Genomic DNA, 20,816 nt, shown 5'->3' with positions numbered 1-20,816 from the left:
CCGCGCGCTCGCCGACCCCCGGGGCGGCTGCCGGGAGAGATGCTGCAAGAAACTTCTTAAATGACCGCGTCTGGCCGGCCGTGGAGCGCTTCTGGGTTGGGGAGAGGAAAGGAAAGTGGAAAAAAACTGAGAACTTCCTGATCTCTCTCGCTGTGAGACATGTCTGAGACTCCTGCTCAGTGTAGCATTAAGGTAAAGATCTCCTCGCCCTCCCTGTCGGTGCTTGAAACCCCGGAGCTGCACCGGCCGGGCCAGTCGTGCCGGGCTCCTCGGAGGGGGCTGTTGCAGTTGCTCGGTCCGCCCGTGAATTATTTGGGGCGCCGGGGAAGGAGCTGCAGCTCGCGGCGGCGGCTGTACCCTTTAGTGTAACCTTGCTGCTCCCCGCCGCCGAGCCCCCCTCGCTTCTCGGCCCCTCACCCCACCCCTTTTCTTTTTGACAATGAAATGCCCGTCACAGTTGGTCAGGAGGACCCGAGTTGTCTCCAGAACTGTAAAACATCCCCGTAATTAGCGCGCTTAAAACAAACAAACAAACAAACAAAAAAACCAAACCTGCTTCCCACTCCTACTCCCAACATGTGACTGAAATGGAACTTTTGTTCGTGAGGGGTGGTCTCCTTAGGGGGAAAAAAAAAGTTCTCCAGTCCCTCTTGGGGATGATAATCGGGTCTTTATTTGAAGGACTCCGCGAGTCTGATCAGACAGGATTTTCCCTCCTCCTGGGATTGTAATTGCAAGCGCTCGTTGGAGAGACAGTCGTAGTGTCAGCTTTTCCTGGGCATTGCACAATGAATTTCTTTCTTTCTTTTTTTTTAAACCAAGGTGAATAAAGTTGCTGCATGGTTATTTGAGTCCGATTCACAGGAGAGTTGAGCAATCCCAAAGTAGAAAACTCGTGTATGCAGGGGGGAAGCGGATTACTCGTGTATGCAGGGGGGAAGCGGATTATTCGGTGAGCAAAATGACCTTCCCTGCTTGACAATGCGGAGGGGCTGTCTTCGAGAAGCGAGCTCCCGGCTTTCCGGCCAGGTTTTGCAAATGCGGCACGGTGGGTTTTTGCAAGCTCGGTCCCGGGCTTCCAAACGGTGGTCTGTGTCTATCCAGGCTGATGGTGCTGAGGTTTGTTGCTTCTGAAAAGTTGTGGTAAACTTTGCCACCGTAAGGAGGCAGGATGGTTTGTTCAGCTCCCCCAGTTCTCCTCATCGCGGCACTTATTGTGCACTTTACTCATGTGGCCTCCATCGATGCCCTAGTGGAAAGGGTTCTGCTCCTGTGAGTGGTGGAAACTGCTGAAGTTTGTTTGTCTTTGACTTGGGCCATTTAGTCTGTTTTCTTTGAGTGGGCACTGCAGAAACAATGAACAAATAACCTGTTTTCTCCATCCGAAGGGAATGAGAGCTACTTTCCTGTTGAACACTGCTTTTCCATTAGGGTCAGTGTTTTATTTTATTTCCTTACTAAGTTTTCATTATTTCATAATTGCTTAGATTTGAGTGATTCTGATGGGAACGATTTTCTTGGGCTTGAGGGAGAGCTCATGTGAACTGAAAAGATGAGCTGGGTTTCTTTGTTTCTGCCTCATAGAAATGCCTGGTGAAACTTTGGGGTGGCTGTGTTTATAACCCTCTGGTGGTAGCGGTAGGCCTGTGATGGAGGAGGTTGGGGGGCATCCCAGCATAGAACTTAGAGTCCTTTGACTTCCAAACCAGTGTCTTTGGTTGTATACTGTAGAGGCTTCATGTTGGTGGAAAGTGGAAAATCCTCCAGTCTGGATAATCTAATTTATTTGACACTTCGTAACTCAAATAGAGGTAACTAGCTGGTAGACTGTTAAATTGGTACATTGTATTTCACTGGAAGGCAATAAATCTGACATCAGAAAAACCTGGAGCAACATTCTGGCAATAATTTTAGGATAAAACAACCAGACAATCCTCTTCGTGACTTTTCTAAAGTAACTTGGTATCTCCTTTCTCTGATGGGTTTATGTGGTGTCTGTGTGGGGGGTGGGTGGGTGGGGGTGGACATGATTTCTGCTATGTGCCTCTGTCATTATGCTGTAGGGGCCCACGCATACACAGCCCCCCTTTCCTTGCACACTCGACAGAACCAAGCCCTTTCTTAAATGTCACATAAAAATTACCTCCATAGTTTGTTTATCATTTTTTCCCTTATTGCTTATGTCTCCATTCTTTTTAGGTGACTTTTCCTTGACTGTATTTCTTTGTAATGAAACATACTACTTTTATTTTGGATGACTTTATGGACTCAGTATATGACAGCTTGCTTAGACTATGTATATGTTTCGTTGTGCATCTGCAAAGTGTTTTTTTCCAGGGGATTTGTTTAATTCCGGTGTTCCAATAATAAGCGCTGGAGATCAAGGACTGGGATTATTCCAGGTCATCTGAAAATGTTCTGGTGATGTGTGCAGGGTTTCATGCAGACCTTGGGATGTGGCATCGTGACTGCATAATAACAAATCTTTGCTGGTAGTCCACAAGCTAGTACGGGGATTGCTTCTAGAGTCCAGTAAACAATCAACTTTTCTGTGAAGTGGAGAATGAAGGTACAAAATCAAGGCTGAGCTGATGAATCTGATGTCCTGGGAATTGGGACGCAACAGGACTGTGTGGAGAGATTTCCTAAACTTCCCCTCTCCACTCCTGAAACCTTCTTCTTTTGCTCTCATTCCTTATGAGCAGCTGGTGAACAGGCAGTAAATTCCTGGGCAGCTGGTGTGATGGAGCCCAGAGGAGCCTGACCAGGGCCGGCCCCAGAGAGAAGTGCTTTGTTTACTTCTGAGCAATGTCTGCTCTACTCGAAAAGAGTAATGTCAGATTTAGGGGGAATTTCCAAGGTGAAAGTTTCTGATTCAGTCAATCAGTGACACTCAGGGTGGCGGTTGACAGTGATGCTTGAGCAGGAACTTCTATTTCCTTTGAACTTGATAAGCATCTTCTCATCACTTAGGGATGTTAATATCACAAGAAGACTGATTGACTAGCCCACGGCCACCCAAACTCTCACTGACCCCCACTGTTTGCTCTGCTCTCAGCAGTGACAGTCCCCATCTATAGCAGGGTTCTCATTAAGGGACATGGACTGCTTCCATGCCTGTCTATTTGGGGTTATTTAAATATAAAGGCAGGGTCAATTAACTGTCTTAAAAAGTCAAAGGATTTTTTTTTTTCAGTGGCTTGCTTGGCTGGCTGTGCTAGTCACGGGAAGAAGGAAGAAGCTACGTTGCCATCATCAACCTTCACCTTCAAGTCACCTGTTACTTTTAAGTTCAGCCAAGTTGCAGTGAAAAGTGGCTATGGCCTAGCAGACACCCTGTGTAAGGCTTGCCTTGCACACTCGTTAGTGCTTAGTAAGTCAGGGAGGACTGTCACTGGCTTCCCTGGTCTCCTTTGCTCTGCCCTGGGTTCTAGTCAGCTTCCAGAAGCTTGCTGGTAACATGAAATTTCTTTTCTGTTTTGCTCCTAACTGGGAGATTCTTCTGGTTTCTCCTGCTGGACTCAGCTCCTTGGGTTTCGTGACGATGATCTCGGTGCTCATCCTAGAACTTACCTTGGCAACTGGCACAGAAATGTCTCTTGGCATTGTTGGCCAATTTGAAGTGAGGTCTGGGACGAGGCCAGCGCCCTTTCCTCTGTCTCCCCCGTCCCTCCCAGGGCGACTTATCACCTTCATCCACCGGCTTGCGCCGCACACCATGAACTGCTGTGCCACATTGCTGTCACGGAGGCCTGCTGTCAGGGAGGCCATCACCAGTGGATTTGGGTATAATACTGTTTCATTATTTTGAGAAAATTTTCAAAAAACACTTGTGGATCTCAACAAATTAAAAACAAGGACTTGACTGGACCCTCCGTGGTGGTGCAGCGGGTTAAACACAGCACAAAGAGGCTTGAGCCACTTCCGCATGAGTTCGATTCCCCACCTGCCCCGGAGGAGATCCACATGGCGTGGCAGACCTCTCCTGACCCGCCCGCTGCTCCCCTCAGCAGTGTACTTCTTCGATCTGCCTGTTCTGCTCCCCACTCTGTCCCTGTTGGATTCTCTCACCTTCCGCATCTCTGGCCTGTACCCCAGTTCTGTACGGAATAAATAAATCTTTAAAAACAAACAAACAAAAACCCAAGGACTTGACTACAAGAGACAACACAAGATTAAGAGTTCCTTTCAGAAGGTTTAGATGAGCAGGCTTCTAAGTCCGGCCTCCCCCCACCCCCCTCTTTATTCATCAACTAGGGGAACTTTTTAGATTTTCATAGTGAAAGGATCTATGAGATCACCTGGCTTGACCTCCGAGCTTTACGGAAAGCAGGCCCGGCCAGTTCAGTGGTTTGCTGCAGCTGATTAGTGAGGTAGCTAGGGGGAGAGCAAGATGGGCCTCCCGGGGCTCAGGCTCCCGCACCACATTTTCTGGGTTCCTGGTGCATCCCTCTAAAAGGCCAAGGAAATGTGATACACTAGACTGTGCGCCCTGGCACTTCCTAGCTTGGTCCATTTTAATCACCAGCCAGCTGGTATGAGGGCAGGGAGGTAGGTGCCAAGGAAGATGGTGTGTGGGGGGAGCTTTGGGCCCAGGAGGTATATTGTTAGATGTGAGAAGAGGAAGTAGTAGGAGTAGGGATGAGGGCAGGAGGGTTGGTGGACTCTACTGGCACCATAATTTCTCTTTATTGTGATAAAAATAAAAACAAAACACTTAATCATGTTAGCCATTTTGAAGTGTATACAGTGCAGTTGTGAGTGTATTCTCACTGCAGTGTGCTAGATCTTCAGAGCTTTTTCACCTGGCAACACTGAAACTTTATACCCAGGAAACACGAATTTCCCTTCTTTCATTACTCCCTTTCATTACCGCAACCCATGGTAACCACCTTTCTACTTTCTGTTTCTACAGCTCTGATGATTTTAGCTGTTTAATATGAGTGGAATGATGTAGTGCTTTTATTTCCCTTAGCACAAAGTGAAGCTTGTTCATCTTGTTGTAGGCAGTAGGCTTTGTTTTCCCCATTTAAGGCTGCATAATATTCCATCATGCTGTATAGGTCAGATTTTCTTTATGTACTCATCTATTGATGGACCATTTGGGTTGCTTCCTGAATTATGGCTGTTGTGAATAATGCTTAGGTGGCCATGAGGTATAACTAATGATCTCTCTGAGAGCTTGCTTGGCATTCTTTAGATATATATACCCCAAACTGGGATGCAGCTATAATTTTTTATAGTATAGGAGGGGCTAATCTCTGTCATTTGTGTGGCGGATATTGGCCCTGCTCTTGGGTCTTCTCTACAGAATCCTTGGGTGGGTCATTAGCTCTTTTATCTAGAGGCAATTAAACTTACACCTTATTTTGTGTAGCCAGCTCTCCCAGTTGCAAATAGCATCAGCTAAAAGCCTGGCAGCTAGACCTGGGTATGTGGCTTACCTCTTCAGCCTTGGCTGATCCAGGGGAAAAATATTCCAAATGTGGACAGAAGAAGGAAGAAATGAATCAGAAATGAAGTAAAGCTGCATTCGCTCACACTGAGGAAGTTCAGGCGACCAGGAGGTCAGGAGTTGTGAGGAGTAACAGCAGAGCAGTTTCATTTGATAACCAGTCTGGAAAAGTTGCCTTTCAGGAGGATGTATCTTCCAGCAGGATGACTCAGTATCCAGTGAAGCCCCCTGGGGTGTGGGGTATACAGTGACATCTTTTTTTCTCTGAATGCGATTTGAGAACAAGCCCTGGAGTTCTTGTGCAGGCAGAGTCTATCACTGCTGTATTTGTTGTTTGACGCGTGTAAGAAACCAATCCCTGTGTCTATTTGTTCTGTATCTGTTTGTTGACTAGAATGAGTGTGCGTTTACTCAGTGTTCCCACGCCCAAAGTGGCCACGCTTAAAGGCCTTTCACTGCCAGACTCAGTATTCGGGGAGAGCGAGATCAGGCCAAATTAGTGAGAAGTTAAAATGATAACCGATTAAAAAACCAGCAAAAGAACCCAAGTAGGTCTTTAGGATTGATTTTTGGAAGATGCAGTAACAAACTCATTAAGTGTTTTTCCGTCTGGTGGAGATGCTACCTTTTCTTTATCAGCTGTGGGTCACTCCGGTTGCCAGGCTGCCTGGATAGTTCAAGATGAACCTAGGGACTAGGAATGAATGACTTGTGTTCCATGTCATCTGTTGGCTAGAAATGACCACTTCAAACTGTCCCTGTGGCCTCGAACTATTACCACCCAATTTATTTTGTTCTGTTTATTTGTTTGATAGCTTTTCCTCCTTCTTAAGCTATGTAGTTCAACCTGATCTTTGTCCAGATGGTGTAGAATTTTCACTGGGGGATGAGGTGGGGGAGAGAGGCAGGAGGTAGTTGACTGAAGAAGGCTTTTATACATGTTTGCTGAGTGTCAGCCCCGGGGAACATAACTGCCTTCTTAGTTCTGGAGCCTCTACTTATAGAAAACGGTGGAACATTTGCATTGGTAGAGTTTTGTAAATTGTGTGCATAGAAATTGTTTCCTACTTTTTGATCATTGCTCCTACCTTTTCCTCTTTTCCTTCTTCCTCCTCTTTTTTCTCTTCCCCACCCTTCCTTCCCTTCATCATCATTAATTGAACACCACCTACTGCCTACTGGTCCTTATGCTGAGTGTTTCATGTACATGATCTATTTACTCTTTACAGCTCTCAGGGACACAGTTTTCTTCCCATTTTATAAAGAAGGAGCCTGAAGCCCAGGGCAGTTAAGCTGTATAAGATCCCACAAGCTCCATGGGGGAATGCCGGGGCCAGACTTTGCATCCGAGGGCTCCAATTCCAGAATCTTCTCCATGACACACCCCTGAGGCACAGCCATTCGTGAAGAGAAAATGAGGAAGGTAAGAGCATGATGGGATGGCAGTGGGGCCTCCCATAACCAGGAGGAGGACCAGCAACAGAGGAGAGCTGTGTCCTGCGCTCCCAAATGTCCGTTCGTTTTCCTCTCTGGTGTCCCGTGAAGGTGGGTTGTTAGAGCGGGTCCTGTCGCTTGGGGACAGCCAGCCATCACACCTGGGGATGGCGGCCCGGTCTTCTGTTTTCACACGAACCCCTGGTGTTCTCTAAGTAATATTTTGCTTTTTGCTTTTTCATGGGTTTCATCTTGGGTCCTTCAAGCTTTTCTCAGAAACTTTTCCTTCTTTGCATCTCTCTCCATTCCGCTGGTGCCTTGTTACTTCTTCCTCAGCCATGCCCTTGCACCTGGCCGGCCTCGGGCCTAGGCTTCTGGGCCTGCATCATTCCCTGCTCAGTCCCTTCTCCTTCCTCAATTTTATTTTCCTTTAAAACTTTGACATGTCCCACAAACACAGCGTCGTTGTCTTGAAACCATCCCTCTTTGATACTGGTGGTTTCCAGGAACCCGTTGTGACATCTTTTCAGGTACTTTGTGATAGCTCGCTGCCACTGAAGAAGTCAGCTGTTTCTCTGTGCTCTCTTGCTGGCCCAACCACCCTCTTATTCTGATTCCCTGATGAGAAGAGAGAATTTTGGCCATCTACACTCATACATTTCTGAATTTAAAAGACTTTTATGAAATGTCTTTAGAGTAGATACAGGAGCAGAAACTGTGGAAATGGTAAGAGGGGCTGAAGGAAGTACTAGCCACTCTGCTCCTGGAGCAGGGAGGAGACAAACTCCTGGCTATTTCAACAGCTCACCTAAGGTCCCAGTGTCTTTAGTCCCCAAGCCAGTGCCAGCATCAGGTGTTCTGCTGGGACCCACGTTCCTGCCACACCGTGACAACTGTGACAGTGAAATGAAAAAACTGCCAACAATTGGACTTGAATTCAGAGCAGGCTCCTTTGCAGTTTGACCCATTTGGTGGCACGACACAGTGACCTACTCAGTCAGCACTCACAGTGGTTACTTCGCATGACAGCCTTTAAGTGCTGAGACCCAAGAAGAGGAAAGAATGCAGTGCCTGTGGAAAGACAGCCCTCCAGAAAGGGTCGACGTGACGAATGACTTCTAAAAAACACTCCCCAGTGAAGACAGGAAAGAGCCATCTCATAAAGCTGCACATTCATCAGACCTTGTGTGTTCCTCGGGGGTGTGTCCCTGTGTGTGGGAGTTAGACACAGGGAAGACGGTCTCAGCGTTCTCATTTCCTGATGACCTGAAAGGGACTGATGGCCTGACGCTCTCAGCACTGTGGCGTCTGCCCCTGGTGATGTTCTGTGGCCACGTGTCCTGTGTAGTTCCAGTCACCTCTCCTTCAGGTTTGGCTTTGCATTTAGCCTGTTTTATGTGGTTCTCAGTCAGCTTCCCTTACGTGGATTGTAAATTGCTGAGGCAGGTGTCCAGCCGTCATCCTCCTGTGGACTTCTCTGGGAGGAAAGAGCACAGAGTAGACAGACCTGAGTTCTTAAACTTGAATGTGTTCCCCTTATTCTTGACCCTATTAACTCATCCAAAGCGGTAGTAAAAGTAGTCACCCTCAGGGGTGAGAGCTGCTGTTCCCAGCTCCCAGGGAGTATGTAAATTGCCTGAAGAAGGATTTTGTACTGTTCAAAAATGTTTACCCTTTTCCTGTTTTTATGTTTTCAACATGTGGATCTAGAAAGGCATGGAGATATTCTCGTCCCATGCCTATGTGATGCCTTTGAGAATACAGAGGCCAGAGTTGTTCATGGTCTTGCTCCAGCTTGTGTGGCCAGTTTGTGGCGCTGCCTGAAGGAAAACCCAGACCGCCAGTAGGCTGCTCCCAGCAAGTGCTCCTGTCAAGCTCCCATTGAGTCGCTCCTAGGACTGGGCCCCTCGAACTCAGGAAAGCTCTTCTTTGAACTTTCACTGAATCCTCTCCTTAGCAGCAAGAAAGAGGATCTGACTGCCCCTGTGGGGGAATAACGATTGCCTTTTGCCTCATAGGTGACGTTTTGAAGGAATAACTGGTGTGGTTCTGAGTAGGTTTCCAGAGATGAAAGAAAAGGGAAAAACCTAAGCCTAAAAGTACTTTACAGTGACTCTCACTCACGTTATTACTCAGCACTCAAGTATTCCAGTCTATTCAGGGATCTGCTTGTTCATACCGTTGCTTGTTATTTGCGACCCTGGTGACTCTTGAGAGACTCCATTCTTCACGCTGCTTTTGTTTAGCAGGCAGTTCCCTGTCTGTGTGACCACAGAACAGACACTGTGCACTGTGGGGTGGGGGATTTCTAGTTTCAGGAGCTGTAAGTAGATAATTCTTATAGTGGAAGTTTATCCAGAAGAGACTGAAAGAGCCAAATTCGTTGCTTTGGGGTGAGGTGTTAAGGGACTCAACAGCTGTTTTCTCTTCTGTGGACTCAAAGTGGGTTCCTGAATTTTCTTCTGTGCACATGTGTTGAGAAGATGAAATAGGGACTGGGCAAACGCCCCTTTGGCGGAATCATGGAGAGACTGTTAATTCACTGTTTCCTCCTCCGATCCTGTGACGAGGTGTGGGCCATTTCAGACGCTGAAGAAAGCTCAGGTTTGGGCAAAGCCTTTCCTTGGCTCCCCACATGGAGAACACAAGTGAAAGTTCAGGATTTTCTACTTAGCTGCTTTCTTCCCTGGCTGGTGGTTTATGAACTGTGTGGCTTCATCTTTCTGAAGCCTGATGTGTAATCCCTGCTTCTCTCACATCCCCTCGACTTGAGGAAGCAGTAACCGAAAGACAGGCCGACTCTAAAGTATTTCCTGGAACAGATGAGCTACAGATAGACATCAGCCTTGTAATTAAAAAATACCAAAAACTCAAACCCCAAAGAACAGATACACAAGTGTCTGAAGTCACCCACTTATTTCCTTAACTTTTCCCTCATTCCCTAGCGAACATGTGGGTCTGGTTGTGGCAAGTGAAATTCTGACTGCCGAGAGAGGAGAAAGGGAGAGAGGTCTCCGATCACCCGCCTTGCCAGGTGTGGCCAGGTCTCCGATCACCCGCCTTGCCAGGTGTGGCCAGGAGCTGGGTCTCCAAGGAAGAATCCAGGTCAGGAGGCAATTTAGAATTAGACGTGTCCCTAGCCTGATAATTAATTCTCAGGTAGATACGCATGGGGCAGGCAAGAGGAAATGTCCTTGAGACTTTATAAAACGGGGGGGGGGGGGAGGGAGAACAGGCTGAGCCCTTTCCTTGACTGCTTTGAGGAGCTGGGATCAGGCAAGGAAACTTCTCTCCACACTAGTTCCTTCATTATTCATTGTTACTTCTAGACGGTTGGTCTTTCCACACTTTCCTTGACCATCCAATCAGACTCCTGCCAGAACAAACCCCATTGTAGTGTCTCTTGACTCAACCGTGTGGTCCAGCCGAGGCCACGTCCAGGCTTGTGGTCGCAGGCCAGCCCCCGAAGGGACAGAAGGGGCTCCTTTCTCCTGGGCCTTCTGTTTGCTGGCACCCAGCTTCCTGCCCCAGAGTTGGTATGCTTGGTTTTGGGAAATGGACAGTTGGAAGGGCTGGATCCTGATACCTTTGTAGCTGCTTTGTTCTTTTCCTTTGAGATCTGGGAGATTAAGAGTAAAACCTGCATCATGACTTGACTGATGCTTTGTGCCTGGGAGGCCTGGGCTTGACTGTAATGGACAGTGATGGGTGGGGACCGCAGGTCGGGTCCCTCTCACGTGAGCCTTTTTAAGCTGGTCCATCCTGGCGGGAGGTGAACCGGGCCAGGGGTTGGGGAGGAAATCTGAGAAATGCAAATCGGTGGTCTGGGAAAGGCTCCTCTTCTCCCTGACTGGGAGACCAGAATGGCCTGATTTGGCTACCTACCTCTCAGGTGCCTTGGGAAGTTGCCAGCTCTTGATTTGACTTTGTGCCATGTAGTCCTTCCCTTTGCCTGCTGACTTGGATACTTTAGGGCGAGCTGGAAGGAGAGGCCTCACCGGCTGGGGAGGCAGGAGGGCCGGCGGAAAAAAGGCTTACTTTCTGGGTTTTTCATTCTGCCCTGGTGTGGCTCTGGGTTCCGTGCTATCGGCAGGAGCCAGTTAGGAGGCGCAGGGTCCCTTCTCGGCAGGCCTAAGACAGCTGGAGGTCGGACATGGCTTTTGAACACAATGAGGTGCAGTGGTAATGCTGGCAAACCTCAGAAGGCTGGACTGTTGATCTAGTTTTTTCCACCTTGCTGTGGGCAAGCTTTAATTTTTCACTCAGTCGAGCTAGATGGGCCGTGTTGACCCAGTGTCAGGTTGGGGTCCAGTTAAGATAACCATCTCCCATGCTTCCTCAACCCGTCTCGTCACCCTGACTTTTTATTTTCATTTTTTAAAAAGATTTATATTTTTTAAATGCATACAGAACTGGGGTATAGGCCAAAGGTGCAGAGGAGGTGAGAGAATTCACCAGAGACAGAGTGGGGAGCAGAGCAGACCCACTGATGAAGTACACTACTGACGGGAGCAGCGGGCCGGTCAGGAGAGGTCTGCCGCGCCATGTGGGTCACCTCTGGGGCCGGGGATCGAACTCAGACTGAAGTGGCTTTAGCTTCTCAGCACTGTGCTTTAACCCACTGCGCCATCAGGGAGGGTCCTCACCCTGACTTTTTAAAAAGCGACCCACCCCTTGAAAATAACCACAAAACCACTGACTCGAAGGCAGGATGCTTATGTGTCACCATCTGGGAGCAAGGCCGTGTGCTCTGCTGGGACATGAGTGGTGCAAAGCTGCAGAGGGAAAAGAACTTTTTAAAAATGCAGAGAAGACCAGAGGCAGAAAGCCAGGCAGGTCCCAGCCAGAGGCCTTGTTACCCCAGCAGGAGGGAGGAGGTGGGCTCTAGCAACCTGCACTGGCTATCTGTGAATTCATCTCTAGACAAATTTGGTAAAACGACCAAAAGGAGCTTCTCTAAGGAGCTTCTCTAAGGGAGGGGCACTGCCTGCGTGTTTTTGTGGTTAACCATCGTGTTGGGCTGTCCGATTTGAGAGAAAGTCGGTTCTGTGTACATTTCCATTTCAGCTGTGGCATTTCAAGGTTTACCAGGGAGGGGGGTGTGGGTGGATGGTAGTGTCGTCCTCTCACCTGCTGGTTAGTTTTCATCTAGGTTCTGGGTGAAAGTGAGTTCACACACATCCTGTTTCTCAGTTGGGAATATTTTGGGCCTGCCCAGCCTAGTTAGGGCAAATCCAGACATTCTGCTCCGGCCGATGCATGTGGATGGTCTGGCTACATCCTAGCCAGTCCTTGGGAAGCACTCACCACACTACTCTGGCCTGCAGATTGGTGTCTGTGATTCCTTTTGGGGTTTCCAGTTCTTCGGGTTCTCGTTTCCTAATCCTTTTGGGACTCAGGCCTGTGTTGGCAAGTTTATGATTATGCTGTCTGGGGGAGTCCTGGAGCCCACTTTCTCACCCCGTGCAAGGCAGCTGTGCCTGCTGGCTGCCTACGGGGCTCGGTGATGCTTCCCACCTCAGGGGGTTCTCTGAGCCATTTGCCAGCAAGGCCATCTCCTAGCTGGACCTGGTGTTCTCAGGACACACGAGTTAGACATTTTGCAGGGGGACAGATGACCCATTTAGGTTCACTCTGGGTTGCATGTCTGCACTGATGGTCTTAAAGCACTGAGGTGCCCTGAGGGATTCCTCTGGGCTCTAAGCTTAGAAACGAACTTCTCTGGATCAGGAAAAGACTCCCAGAGAAGTTATTGAAGCCTCAAGTGTAAGTACCAACGTGGGCATTCACATTAGCAGGTCCCAGGGAGAATGGTGCTAAGCTCACCCTTCACGGGCTATTTTGAGTTCTGGTCAGGACTGAATCGGGTGACTGGCGTTTCCTAGGCATCCCTCTGCTTTTATCTCGAGAGTCGTCCTTCACCCCAGCCTACGTGTGTGCACATGGGCTGTGGCTCTCCGGTCCCATACATGAAGGCACTCTCACTTCCAGCCTGCGGAGTGAAACTTGCGCAGAGCAGACCTTGTGGCAAAGGAATCTCGCAGACATACAGGCCTTCCAGGTCCAGGTCTTTTTGTTATCATGCTGAAAGCACCTGGTCACTGCCCTTCAGGGTCACTGGCTGCCTGGGTTCGTGTGCGCTGCCCACGTCCCACTGGGTTCTGTCCAGTTCCTCTCACATTCTGTGTGCATGCGAGTCCACTCAGTAGCTCAGCTGTTCCAGTTGAGCGAGAATGTGCTCCGTGACGGAAGGGCCTCCTGTGCAGGGTTGGGGGACCCCACTTTGCACCCTGAACTTCTGGAACAGGCTCTGGGACTGTCAAAAACCTGAGCTGAAATAAACAGGTTGGAAACTGAGTAAATGCAGAATCACAAAAGATTCTTTCATACTGGAAGTGTTTTGGGTTTTTACTTACAAGTTGGGTGATGTTTTTGTGACCAGAAATAGGCTGTAGGAACCTGACTTTTGCTTTTAGCAATTTACCTAGAGTCAGATTAGTTTCGTTCTATGTCCTTTTGCTTAAAGTCAGTTTCCCAAGAACCCATTCATGATGTCAAGCAAGGGCTGACTACAGATGTAAAATATATCTCCTTGGAGGCCTGGCTTTCTGATGGGCTATAAACGGATTGTTAACTAGCAGTGTGAGGGGCTGTTAACAAGCTGTTTCTGGAAGCACCACCCGGTCGTGTGTGAAGAGGTAACGTATACATACTGCAGCTACAAAACAGTTGCCTGTGGTGTTTATATGTCGTAGATGGTATGTGTGTGCGTGTTGTATATGTGACTTCAGTGGTGGATGCACTGAAAAGATAATTTAAACATTGCTTATTTGTTCCTCTTTTCGTGGCCACCTTCTCCATGGCACTGTATTCTGGTGGTTTTTTTAGGCCAGTTTAAGCGAGAAGGTGTTTGGTCAGCCACAGGGTTTGAATCAAGCAAACTTCAAAAAGCTTCAGTATGTCTGTGATAATACTTTAAGTATATAATAGGTGCTTGAAGGATTTATGCCTTAGAATATACAGATGAATAGGTGAATCACCTTCCCACCAGCAAAGTAGCATTCAGGTTCCAAAGTTCAACAAAGTAGGGTTCCTATTATGCCTCTTGTCTTATTTGAACTTCTGTCCACATTCAGATGTTGTAGCTGATTTTCAGGGAGTAGTAGCTGAAAACTGCTTCCCAGTTTCTAAAATACTGGGTTTTAGTAAGAACTCCCACTGTGTTAGCAGCTGCTGAGTTAGCAGCTAACAGGTGTCTCTTAGAAATCTCTGCCTGGATACTTTTGGATAGCCTGGCCAGGTCCTGCTGTTACTGATTTATTTTGTCCTACCCAGTTTATTTTGTCCAGGCCCGGTTCTGCCAAGACGCTTGGTGAGCAGGATTAGTGGGAGAGAAGATGGTGACTTTTCTTGGTAGAAGTTTCTGTGAGAGAATCCATCTAGGAGTTTTATACTATTAAGAAATAACCTAGCAGAACTGCTCAGGACACAGATTCCAGGGGAGAACAGCCAAAGGGAGGATCGTAATGAATAGTTTTGCCAAGTCATCTCTGTCAGTCTTCCAAGGCCAGCCTAAAGCCAACACTGCTACAAAAGCCATCCAGGACTGAGGGCAGCGAGTGACAGCCCTTCTCTGGCCCAAGACATACTAGCAGACTCATGTACTGTTGCTCCTTGAAGCTGCCGCACCAGAAGCTTCTAGAAGCCAGGCAGGCTGCAATGCTCACTACCGCATATCCTTTCTTCTCTATCTGACCACTGCTGTCCTCCTTCCCTCATCATTTACCTCTCCTTCCTGCCCCCTGCAGTCTGACCCTGGAGTTTTTATTCTTTGCAGATACTAATTGATCATGTCATTCCCACTGCAAATCCAGATGAAACCCGGGCTCCCTCTCATGGCATGCAGGGCCCTGTCCAGTCTGCCTTGCTAGATTCATCTCCACTCATCCTGTTCCAAACAGTACCTGCTCTGCTTCTGGACACATGATGTACTTTTATATCTGGGATCTTCCCCTCATCTTTTTTTCTGCTTGAGTGTCAGCTTGTCATTGGAAACCCATTTCTTAAATCTCCCCCGATGCTGCCAGGTCAACTCCCTACGAGTCTCTGAACCTGCATGTTAGGGGCTGTGTTCCTATTACAGGTAAATTGTTTTCACCCGCTGACTAGAGCAGAATCCCCTGAAAGCAGATATAGGTTAGATTCATTTTTGTATTTCCAGCTTCTAGCAACGTGCTTGGCACAGAGGAGGGTCAATGTATGCTACTGGATTGAGCTTCTACTGTGGACTCCATGGAAACCTGGCTTTGATTTGGGAAAGCAAGTATATGATAAGGACCTCACACCCTTGACATTCTGAGCAAACACCCCTTGAAAGCAGAAGGAGGAAGAAAGGTTGGGCTCAGGATCTTAGAGCACCTCCATGCCTAGGGTGCTCCTGTGCGATGTAACCACTGAACGTGCACACACACAGCGCCCACTCTTCCTTCCCCTCGCGCTCACCCACCTTCCAGAGAGGCATGTAGACAGCTGGAGTAAAGGCCTGAGAACCTGAAGGCCAAATGGGCAGGAGTAAGCACGAGCAACCCAAAGTGAATAAATGCACTAGCAAATTGGGTCTGTTCTTGGCTTGACTGAGGATGAGTCCTGGGTCAGGGAGAGAGTGCCGAGACCTCTGGATTGTCATGTTGCAAGCTGTGGTTCTCTGAGAACAGCGACTGTCAATGCTCGGGGCTACCACCTTGCTCCTCTGGGGCAGCAGAGATAAGCTGGAAGAACAGCACAGCTTCCTGAGTCTTCTGTGAAGTCTGTGATTATCTTTTCCAAGGAAGGAGGTGAGCACTCTGACCCACCTCCATCAGGTCTACACTTAACCTGAGATGACGATCTCTTTGGGATGCTTCTTTTACTCTTAGTGTGTAGCCCTGGGGGACAAAACCAGTAAGAACTACTAGGTATATCACAGGACTAGGAAACAAAGTCATGTCTTAGGGGTGGTGTCACACCCTTGATGTTTCTGTACACAGCGACAGCTCAGTGCTATTTGCTTAAAGAGAAAATATTAAGACAGTGCGTTAAAGTTGTGAATATCTGGTAAGTGTAGAAATGAACCAGTTGGGAGAAGCCAACATTTTTAGACTCAAACAGACCCACTAGTCTCCCTCACAGGCCCAAATGATCCTTTTTTTTCTCCTCCTCACTCTTGTTGCTGCTGACCTATGACAGGATATCAGAGTAGAGGATAACTTTTAACTTCCTGAATGTGTCCGGATCCAAGCAAGGGCCCTGTTGTAGTTGCGCAAAAATGATTACCTTCAGGGGCTCTCTTTTCTAGACCCACACAGCAGCTGCCGGCCCACTGTCCTGGCCTTGACCTCATCCTGGCTGCACGTGAGTCTGTTTCCAAGCTGTTTTGCTCTTTGTCCTCTTGGTAAGTCCTGTGCCCCTCACAGTTAGGCTTCAAGAGGGGCTGGGTGACATGCCGGGAGTTGTCACGGGAATATTGAGCTAAGCCACCTTGGGAAACAGCAAGGCAGAGGCCTGTGCATTCCTGATGAAAATATACATACAGACCCTGCTGATGCAGGGGTTGGGCCTACTGGTGACCCCCACCCCTCACCCCGACCTCCCCCAGGTAGGAGCACTCGGTACGTCTACTTCACGCTTAGACAATGTGCCACAGTCAACGTTTCTCCCACTGTGACTTCTTAGTCCCTGGCTCGGCATCTCCACTGCCTGGCTGTTGACCTGGAAGCCATTTCCTTGCCGTCTACTTCCTCGCTGTCCACTTCCTCGCTTCCTCCCGCCTTCCCACAGCCAGTGGTGAGTCTGGTATACAAGGAACAGGAACTGGGGCTGATGTCTCACTGAACCTGGGGTTCCTGATAGTTCGGATACCTCCCTCTAATCTTGAGACTGTCCCTCATTTAGTTCTGTGAGGAACGACAGTCCTAGTTCTAAAAACCTGCTTTAGAACAAACTTTTCGTCCTGTAGAATCCACAAATAAGCGAAACCTTCCAGGAACTGTCTTCCACTGACTTCACTTAGCTTGATCATCTCAAGATACATTCCGCTTGTCCCTCAGACTGTCAAAGCACAAGCCGAAAGAATTCCTAGACTCTGTAAAACATACTGGTTACAGAGGGAATTGGGGGGAAGGAATTGGGGGGAAGGAAGAGGGGACCAGATGAGGAAGGGGATAGCATGCCAGCATGGGACTTTTGGGGGGTTGCTGAGTGAAGTCAGTGTTCATAGGGAGGGTGAAGGTGCACTGCCTAAATGATAGTTATGTAAATGACGAGCAAATTAATACAAACATAAAAAAAAACTCACTGAAGCCGCACACACACACAGAAAAACAAACAAAAAAACCACATTTTTGAACCTCCAGTAACTGTTTTGACTTGAATTTATTTAAAAATTGATCTGCCTAAGAGAAATTTTTTTTTTTAAGTTCAGTTTTTCTATGAAGGTACTATTGGTTTATGGCACTGTATATGATTTAGGGGGGCCATGCACATACACCTCTTAAGGTATATGTTAGCACACCATGCTCACGGCCAGTCCCCTTCTCCCCCAAGACCCTCCATCCTCATAGCCCCTCATCATTAATGTAGTGTGACTGTCCCCACCTGCCAGGTCGCTTTGCTTACTGAGTTGTTGACACATCAACGGGAGTGGAATAACCAGAGTCTGTGCAGTTGTGTGGGAGGGCACACCTGGCCCCCCACAAGTTATCATATTTTCCGAACCCTAAATAGTGATGTGTGATCTGATGAAGGATTTCTCACTGTTTTGTTTTTAATTGATGTGGCAAGTTGTACCAAAGTTGCTGCAATTAGTTATATTTGCTCCATCACTGTTACTATCAAAAACACGGTCAGTACTGGACCCAGCAGCCCATCTCCAGTCTGGCCAAGGTGATACTCAGTGACCAGAAACATCAACCCCCAGAGTCTTTTCTGAACTTCCTCCATTTTCCCCATCCCTGACTGGTCTTGAGAAGGACGAGTTAGTATTTGTTTCTTCTGGAGAAAAGTTGCAAGGACACTTAAGCCTTGTGCCACAGGGCAGAATCTGATCACAAGCTGAGATCAGGAAGACATTTTCCCCCTGTGGTATCAGATTGCACAAGTGCCCAGCCAGGTGTGCTACCTCTGTTAAACAAACACACGAGCACACACCTCCTTATTGGCCCTCTTCGGAGCAGGATGTCGGACTTTGCAGGCTGGCAGCCCAGTTCCTGTCACGGGTCGTGCCTCTGTGGTGGGAGACAGCTCACTGTCGGTGCTCTTTCCAGGCGTCCTGTGCTGAGCTTTGGGCCCTGCCTTCTGACCCTCTGGCTTTTTACAACCCTCACTTTGTGGGAGACTTGAAATTGGGTCTATGTATAGACACACACACACACACACACACACACACACACACACACACACACACACACACACACCCTTGCGCATGCGTACACATTTTGAAAGCGTTTTCTGCGAACCCACTTCCCCTTTCCTGACCTTTGCTTTAGTTCCTAAGGCACATCAAACCCATGTGCATTTCCAGAACATCAAAATACTGCTCACAACTAAAAGTAGACTTCTTTAATCTAAGGCCCACGGTTGCCAGTCAGGCTTGTGTCGTCAGTGACTTCGAAGTCTGACCCAGACGGACAGGGTGGTGGGAGATGGACTTTGTCTTTTTTAAGGCCCTGGCCTCGAACCTCTTGTGTGGCCAGTAATTGCCCGCAGCGCCCGGGCCGGCCCGCCTGCTTTCCTTCCTCTGAGCTCTATCTCCTGTGGCGCAGTACTTCCGTCTGTCTCTATTCTTAGCTTACTTAGCTTCACCATGCCTTTCCCACCTCTCTCTAGTCCCCTCCTCGTTTTCCAACAGCCCATCTTTCCCCTTCACCTCTGGGAAGTTATTTTGGGGAGCACTGTCCCTGTTCTATTAAGGGTGGACCTTTTTTTCCCTTTATTAAAACATAGTTGAGCATATAAACCATTAAAATAGGATTTTTCCAAGCGAGTTCTTCAAAAACAGGTTTGCTCTGGGTTTGCTGTCCCACACTCTCCCACCCCATGCCACTCACTCATCTCCACATTATCGCTTGTTCTTCTCTGTGCTTTTTGATGATTCTATCCCAGTCCTGGTCTTTCCCTGGATGTTGATAGAGTTGTTCACCTGCGTTAGTCCATTTTGTAGTTCACTGCTTCTGATTTTCAGTTTTTCTTGTTCTTTGGAGTGCGCTAGTACTCCTATGAGAAAACATACTAGTTTTCATTACCTAAACTTGTTAGCTGGATGTCATAGTCTGTCTTTGCTACACTGTCTGCTTGCACTTCAGAAATAGGTGAAGAAAGTGGATTTTGGTAGCTGTTGATAGCAATAATCCCAGATTCATCACAATTAGGAACTAATTCTTATGGGTTAAAAGCTCATGAGTTACTCTTTTGTAATTTATGTGGGTCTCATTCAACTAGGATAAGAAACCTGGCTTAAGTGTACAAATTTTTCGAGTGGTAGCCTTAGAAATTATTATTGCTTGAATTTCAACAACTAGCCATTTCTGTGGGTGCAGAGTTTTAAAGCTTGTGGTGCCTTACTGTGCAGTATTAGCCTATTGGGAATTATGACTTTCTCATTTTATAGCATAGTTTATAGTGTGTGCTGTGCTGTATTTAAGTGGTGAGACAGTGTTTCTTTAAATAGTCTGTTCTATTCAGATTTTTACTGAGGTTCTCATAGTCTTTGGTCCTTTATAACTATCCTTTTGTTGGATTTTTCTGTCTAAGGATATTTTCATCCTGTTTGCAACTTAGATGGAAGGAGTTGAGGGAATTCTGCTTGAGTCATACCCTACCATAAAACACATAATTTTAGGAATGGAAGCATTGAAGTTCGTACTTTTCTGAAAATGAGAGAGAAGATTTAGGGAGGTAGCATGTATAGTCAGTTTTAAGACCCTGCCCCCCCCACCCCACCCCCACACAGATTCTCTCTTTGTTAATGAGAAGCAGCCTTTAGTATGGCTAGTGGGATAGGCGAAATCTTATTCCACCTATCACGCTCCCATAGGAGTTTCGCTTCAAAACTTGTAGGAATTAAAAAAAAAAAAAGGCTCTTTTCAGGATTTTAATCATTTATAATGAAACAAACCACTAGACTTTTTTTTTTTTTTTACTCTTTACAAACCACTAGACTTTTACGAGAACCATGTGTATTTTTGGGAGCAAATAGATGAGGAACAGGGATTCTAGGTTGATCTTGCTTTTCCTTATACCTTGCTTTTGAGAAAGGGTGGGACTAAGCAAAACCTTAGATTTATGTTATGATTTTGCCTTTCCTGCACAGGGGTTCTCTCTACCCCACCCCCAACTTTTCGGCTCAATGACACTGATCCAGGGGAGAGGGGAGATTTTGTAGAACTCAATCGTAGCCACCACAACGATTCTGAACAGTGAGGACTTGCCAGCTAGCTCAGTGGGGCATAGTGGTTGGGGCAGAAAATTGGGACTCAAATCGAGGCTCCCGCTGTATTCTGGGAGTTGTTCATAAGAGTCTGGGCTGGAAGTCGATGTCTTGGCCTCTTTCTTTAAATTGAGGCATGCTGTGTGGGGCTTTGGCCATGCTGTTAAGAGAATAAAGCAGCAGCCTCGTGTCTTTCCATTCAGCGCTGGTGGCTTCAGTAGGGATAACTAAGACAGGCTTGAGAATAGCAGAGTGTAGACATTTAGAGCTACTGTTCTGAGGAATTTCAGACTCAGACCTAAACTGGAAGCCCAGGTCTTCTGACTCTCAGCCAGCTTACTGAGTTTTGACTCACTGGTTCGTTTTATTTTAGGCTCTATTTTCAAACAACAGATCAGTGCAAGTCAAATCACTCTAATAAGTGGAAAAAATTATTAAAAAATCAACCAAGTGAACTGAGTGAAC

The 20,816-nt window shown here is 47.5% G+C and overlaps 1 protein-coding gene across 1 annotated transcript in view; it reads left to right on the top strand.

Annotated features, from left to right (window-relative positions):
- Nucleotides 1–20,816, top strand: part of ETV6 (ets variant 6) — a 224,176-nt gene continuing 203,360 nt past the window's right edge. The window contains exon 1 of the mRNA XM_004693274.2: nucleotides 1–192. Within this exon, the coding sequence (XP_004693331.1) occupies nucleotides 160–192 (33 nt within the window). The 5' untranslated portion in view covers nucleotides 1–159. The remainder of the gene's footprint in view (nucleotides 193–20,816) is intronic.

Source organism: Condylura cristata, unplaced genomic scaffold (assembly GCF_000260355.1).
Source record: "Condylura cristata isolate star-nosed mole 26May11 unplaced genomic scaffold, ConCri1.0 scaffold00036, whole genome shotgun sequence".
Lineage (NCBI taxonomy): Eukaryota > Metazoa > Chordata > Mammalia > Eulipotyphla > Talpidae > Condylura > Condylura cristata.
Note: the sequence above shows the minus strand (reverse complement) of the source record. Positions and strands in the feature narration are given on the sequence as shown.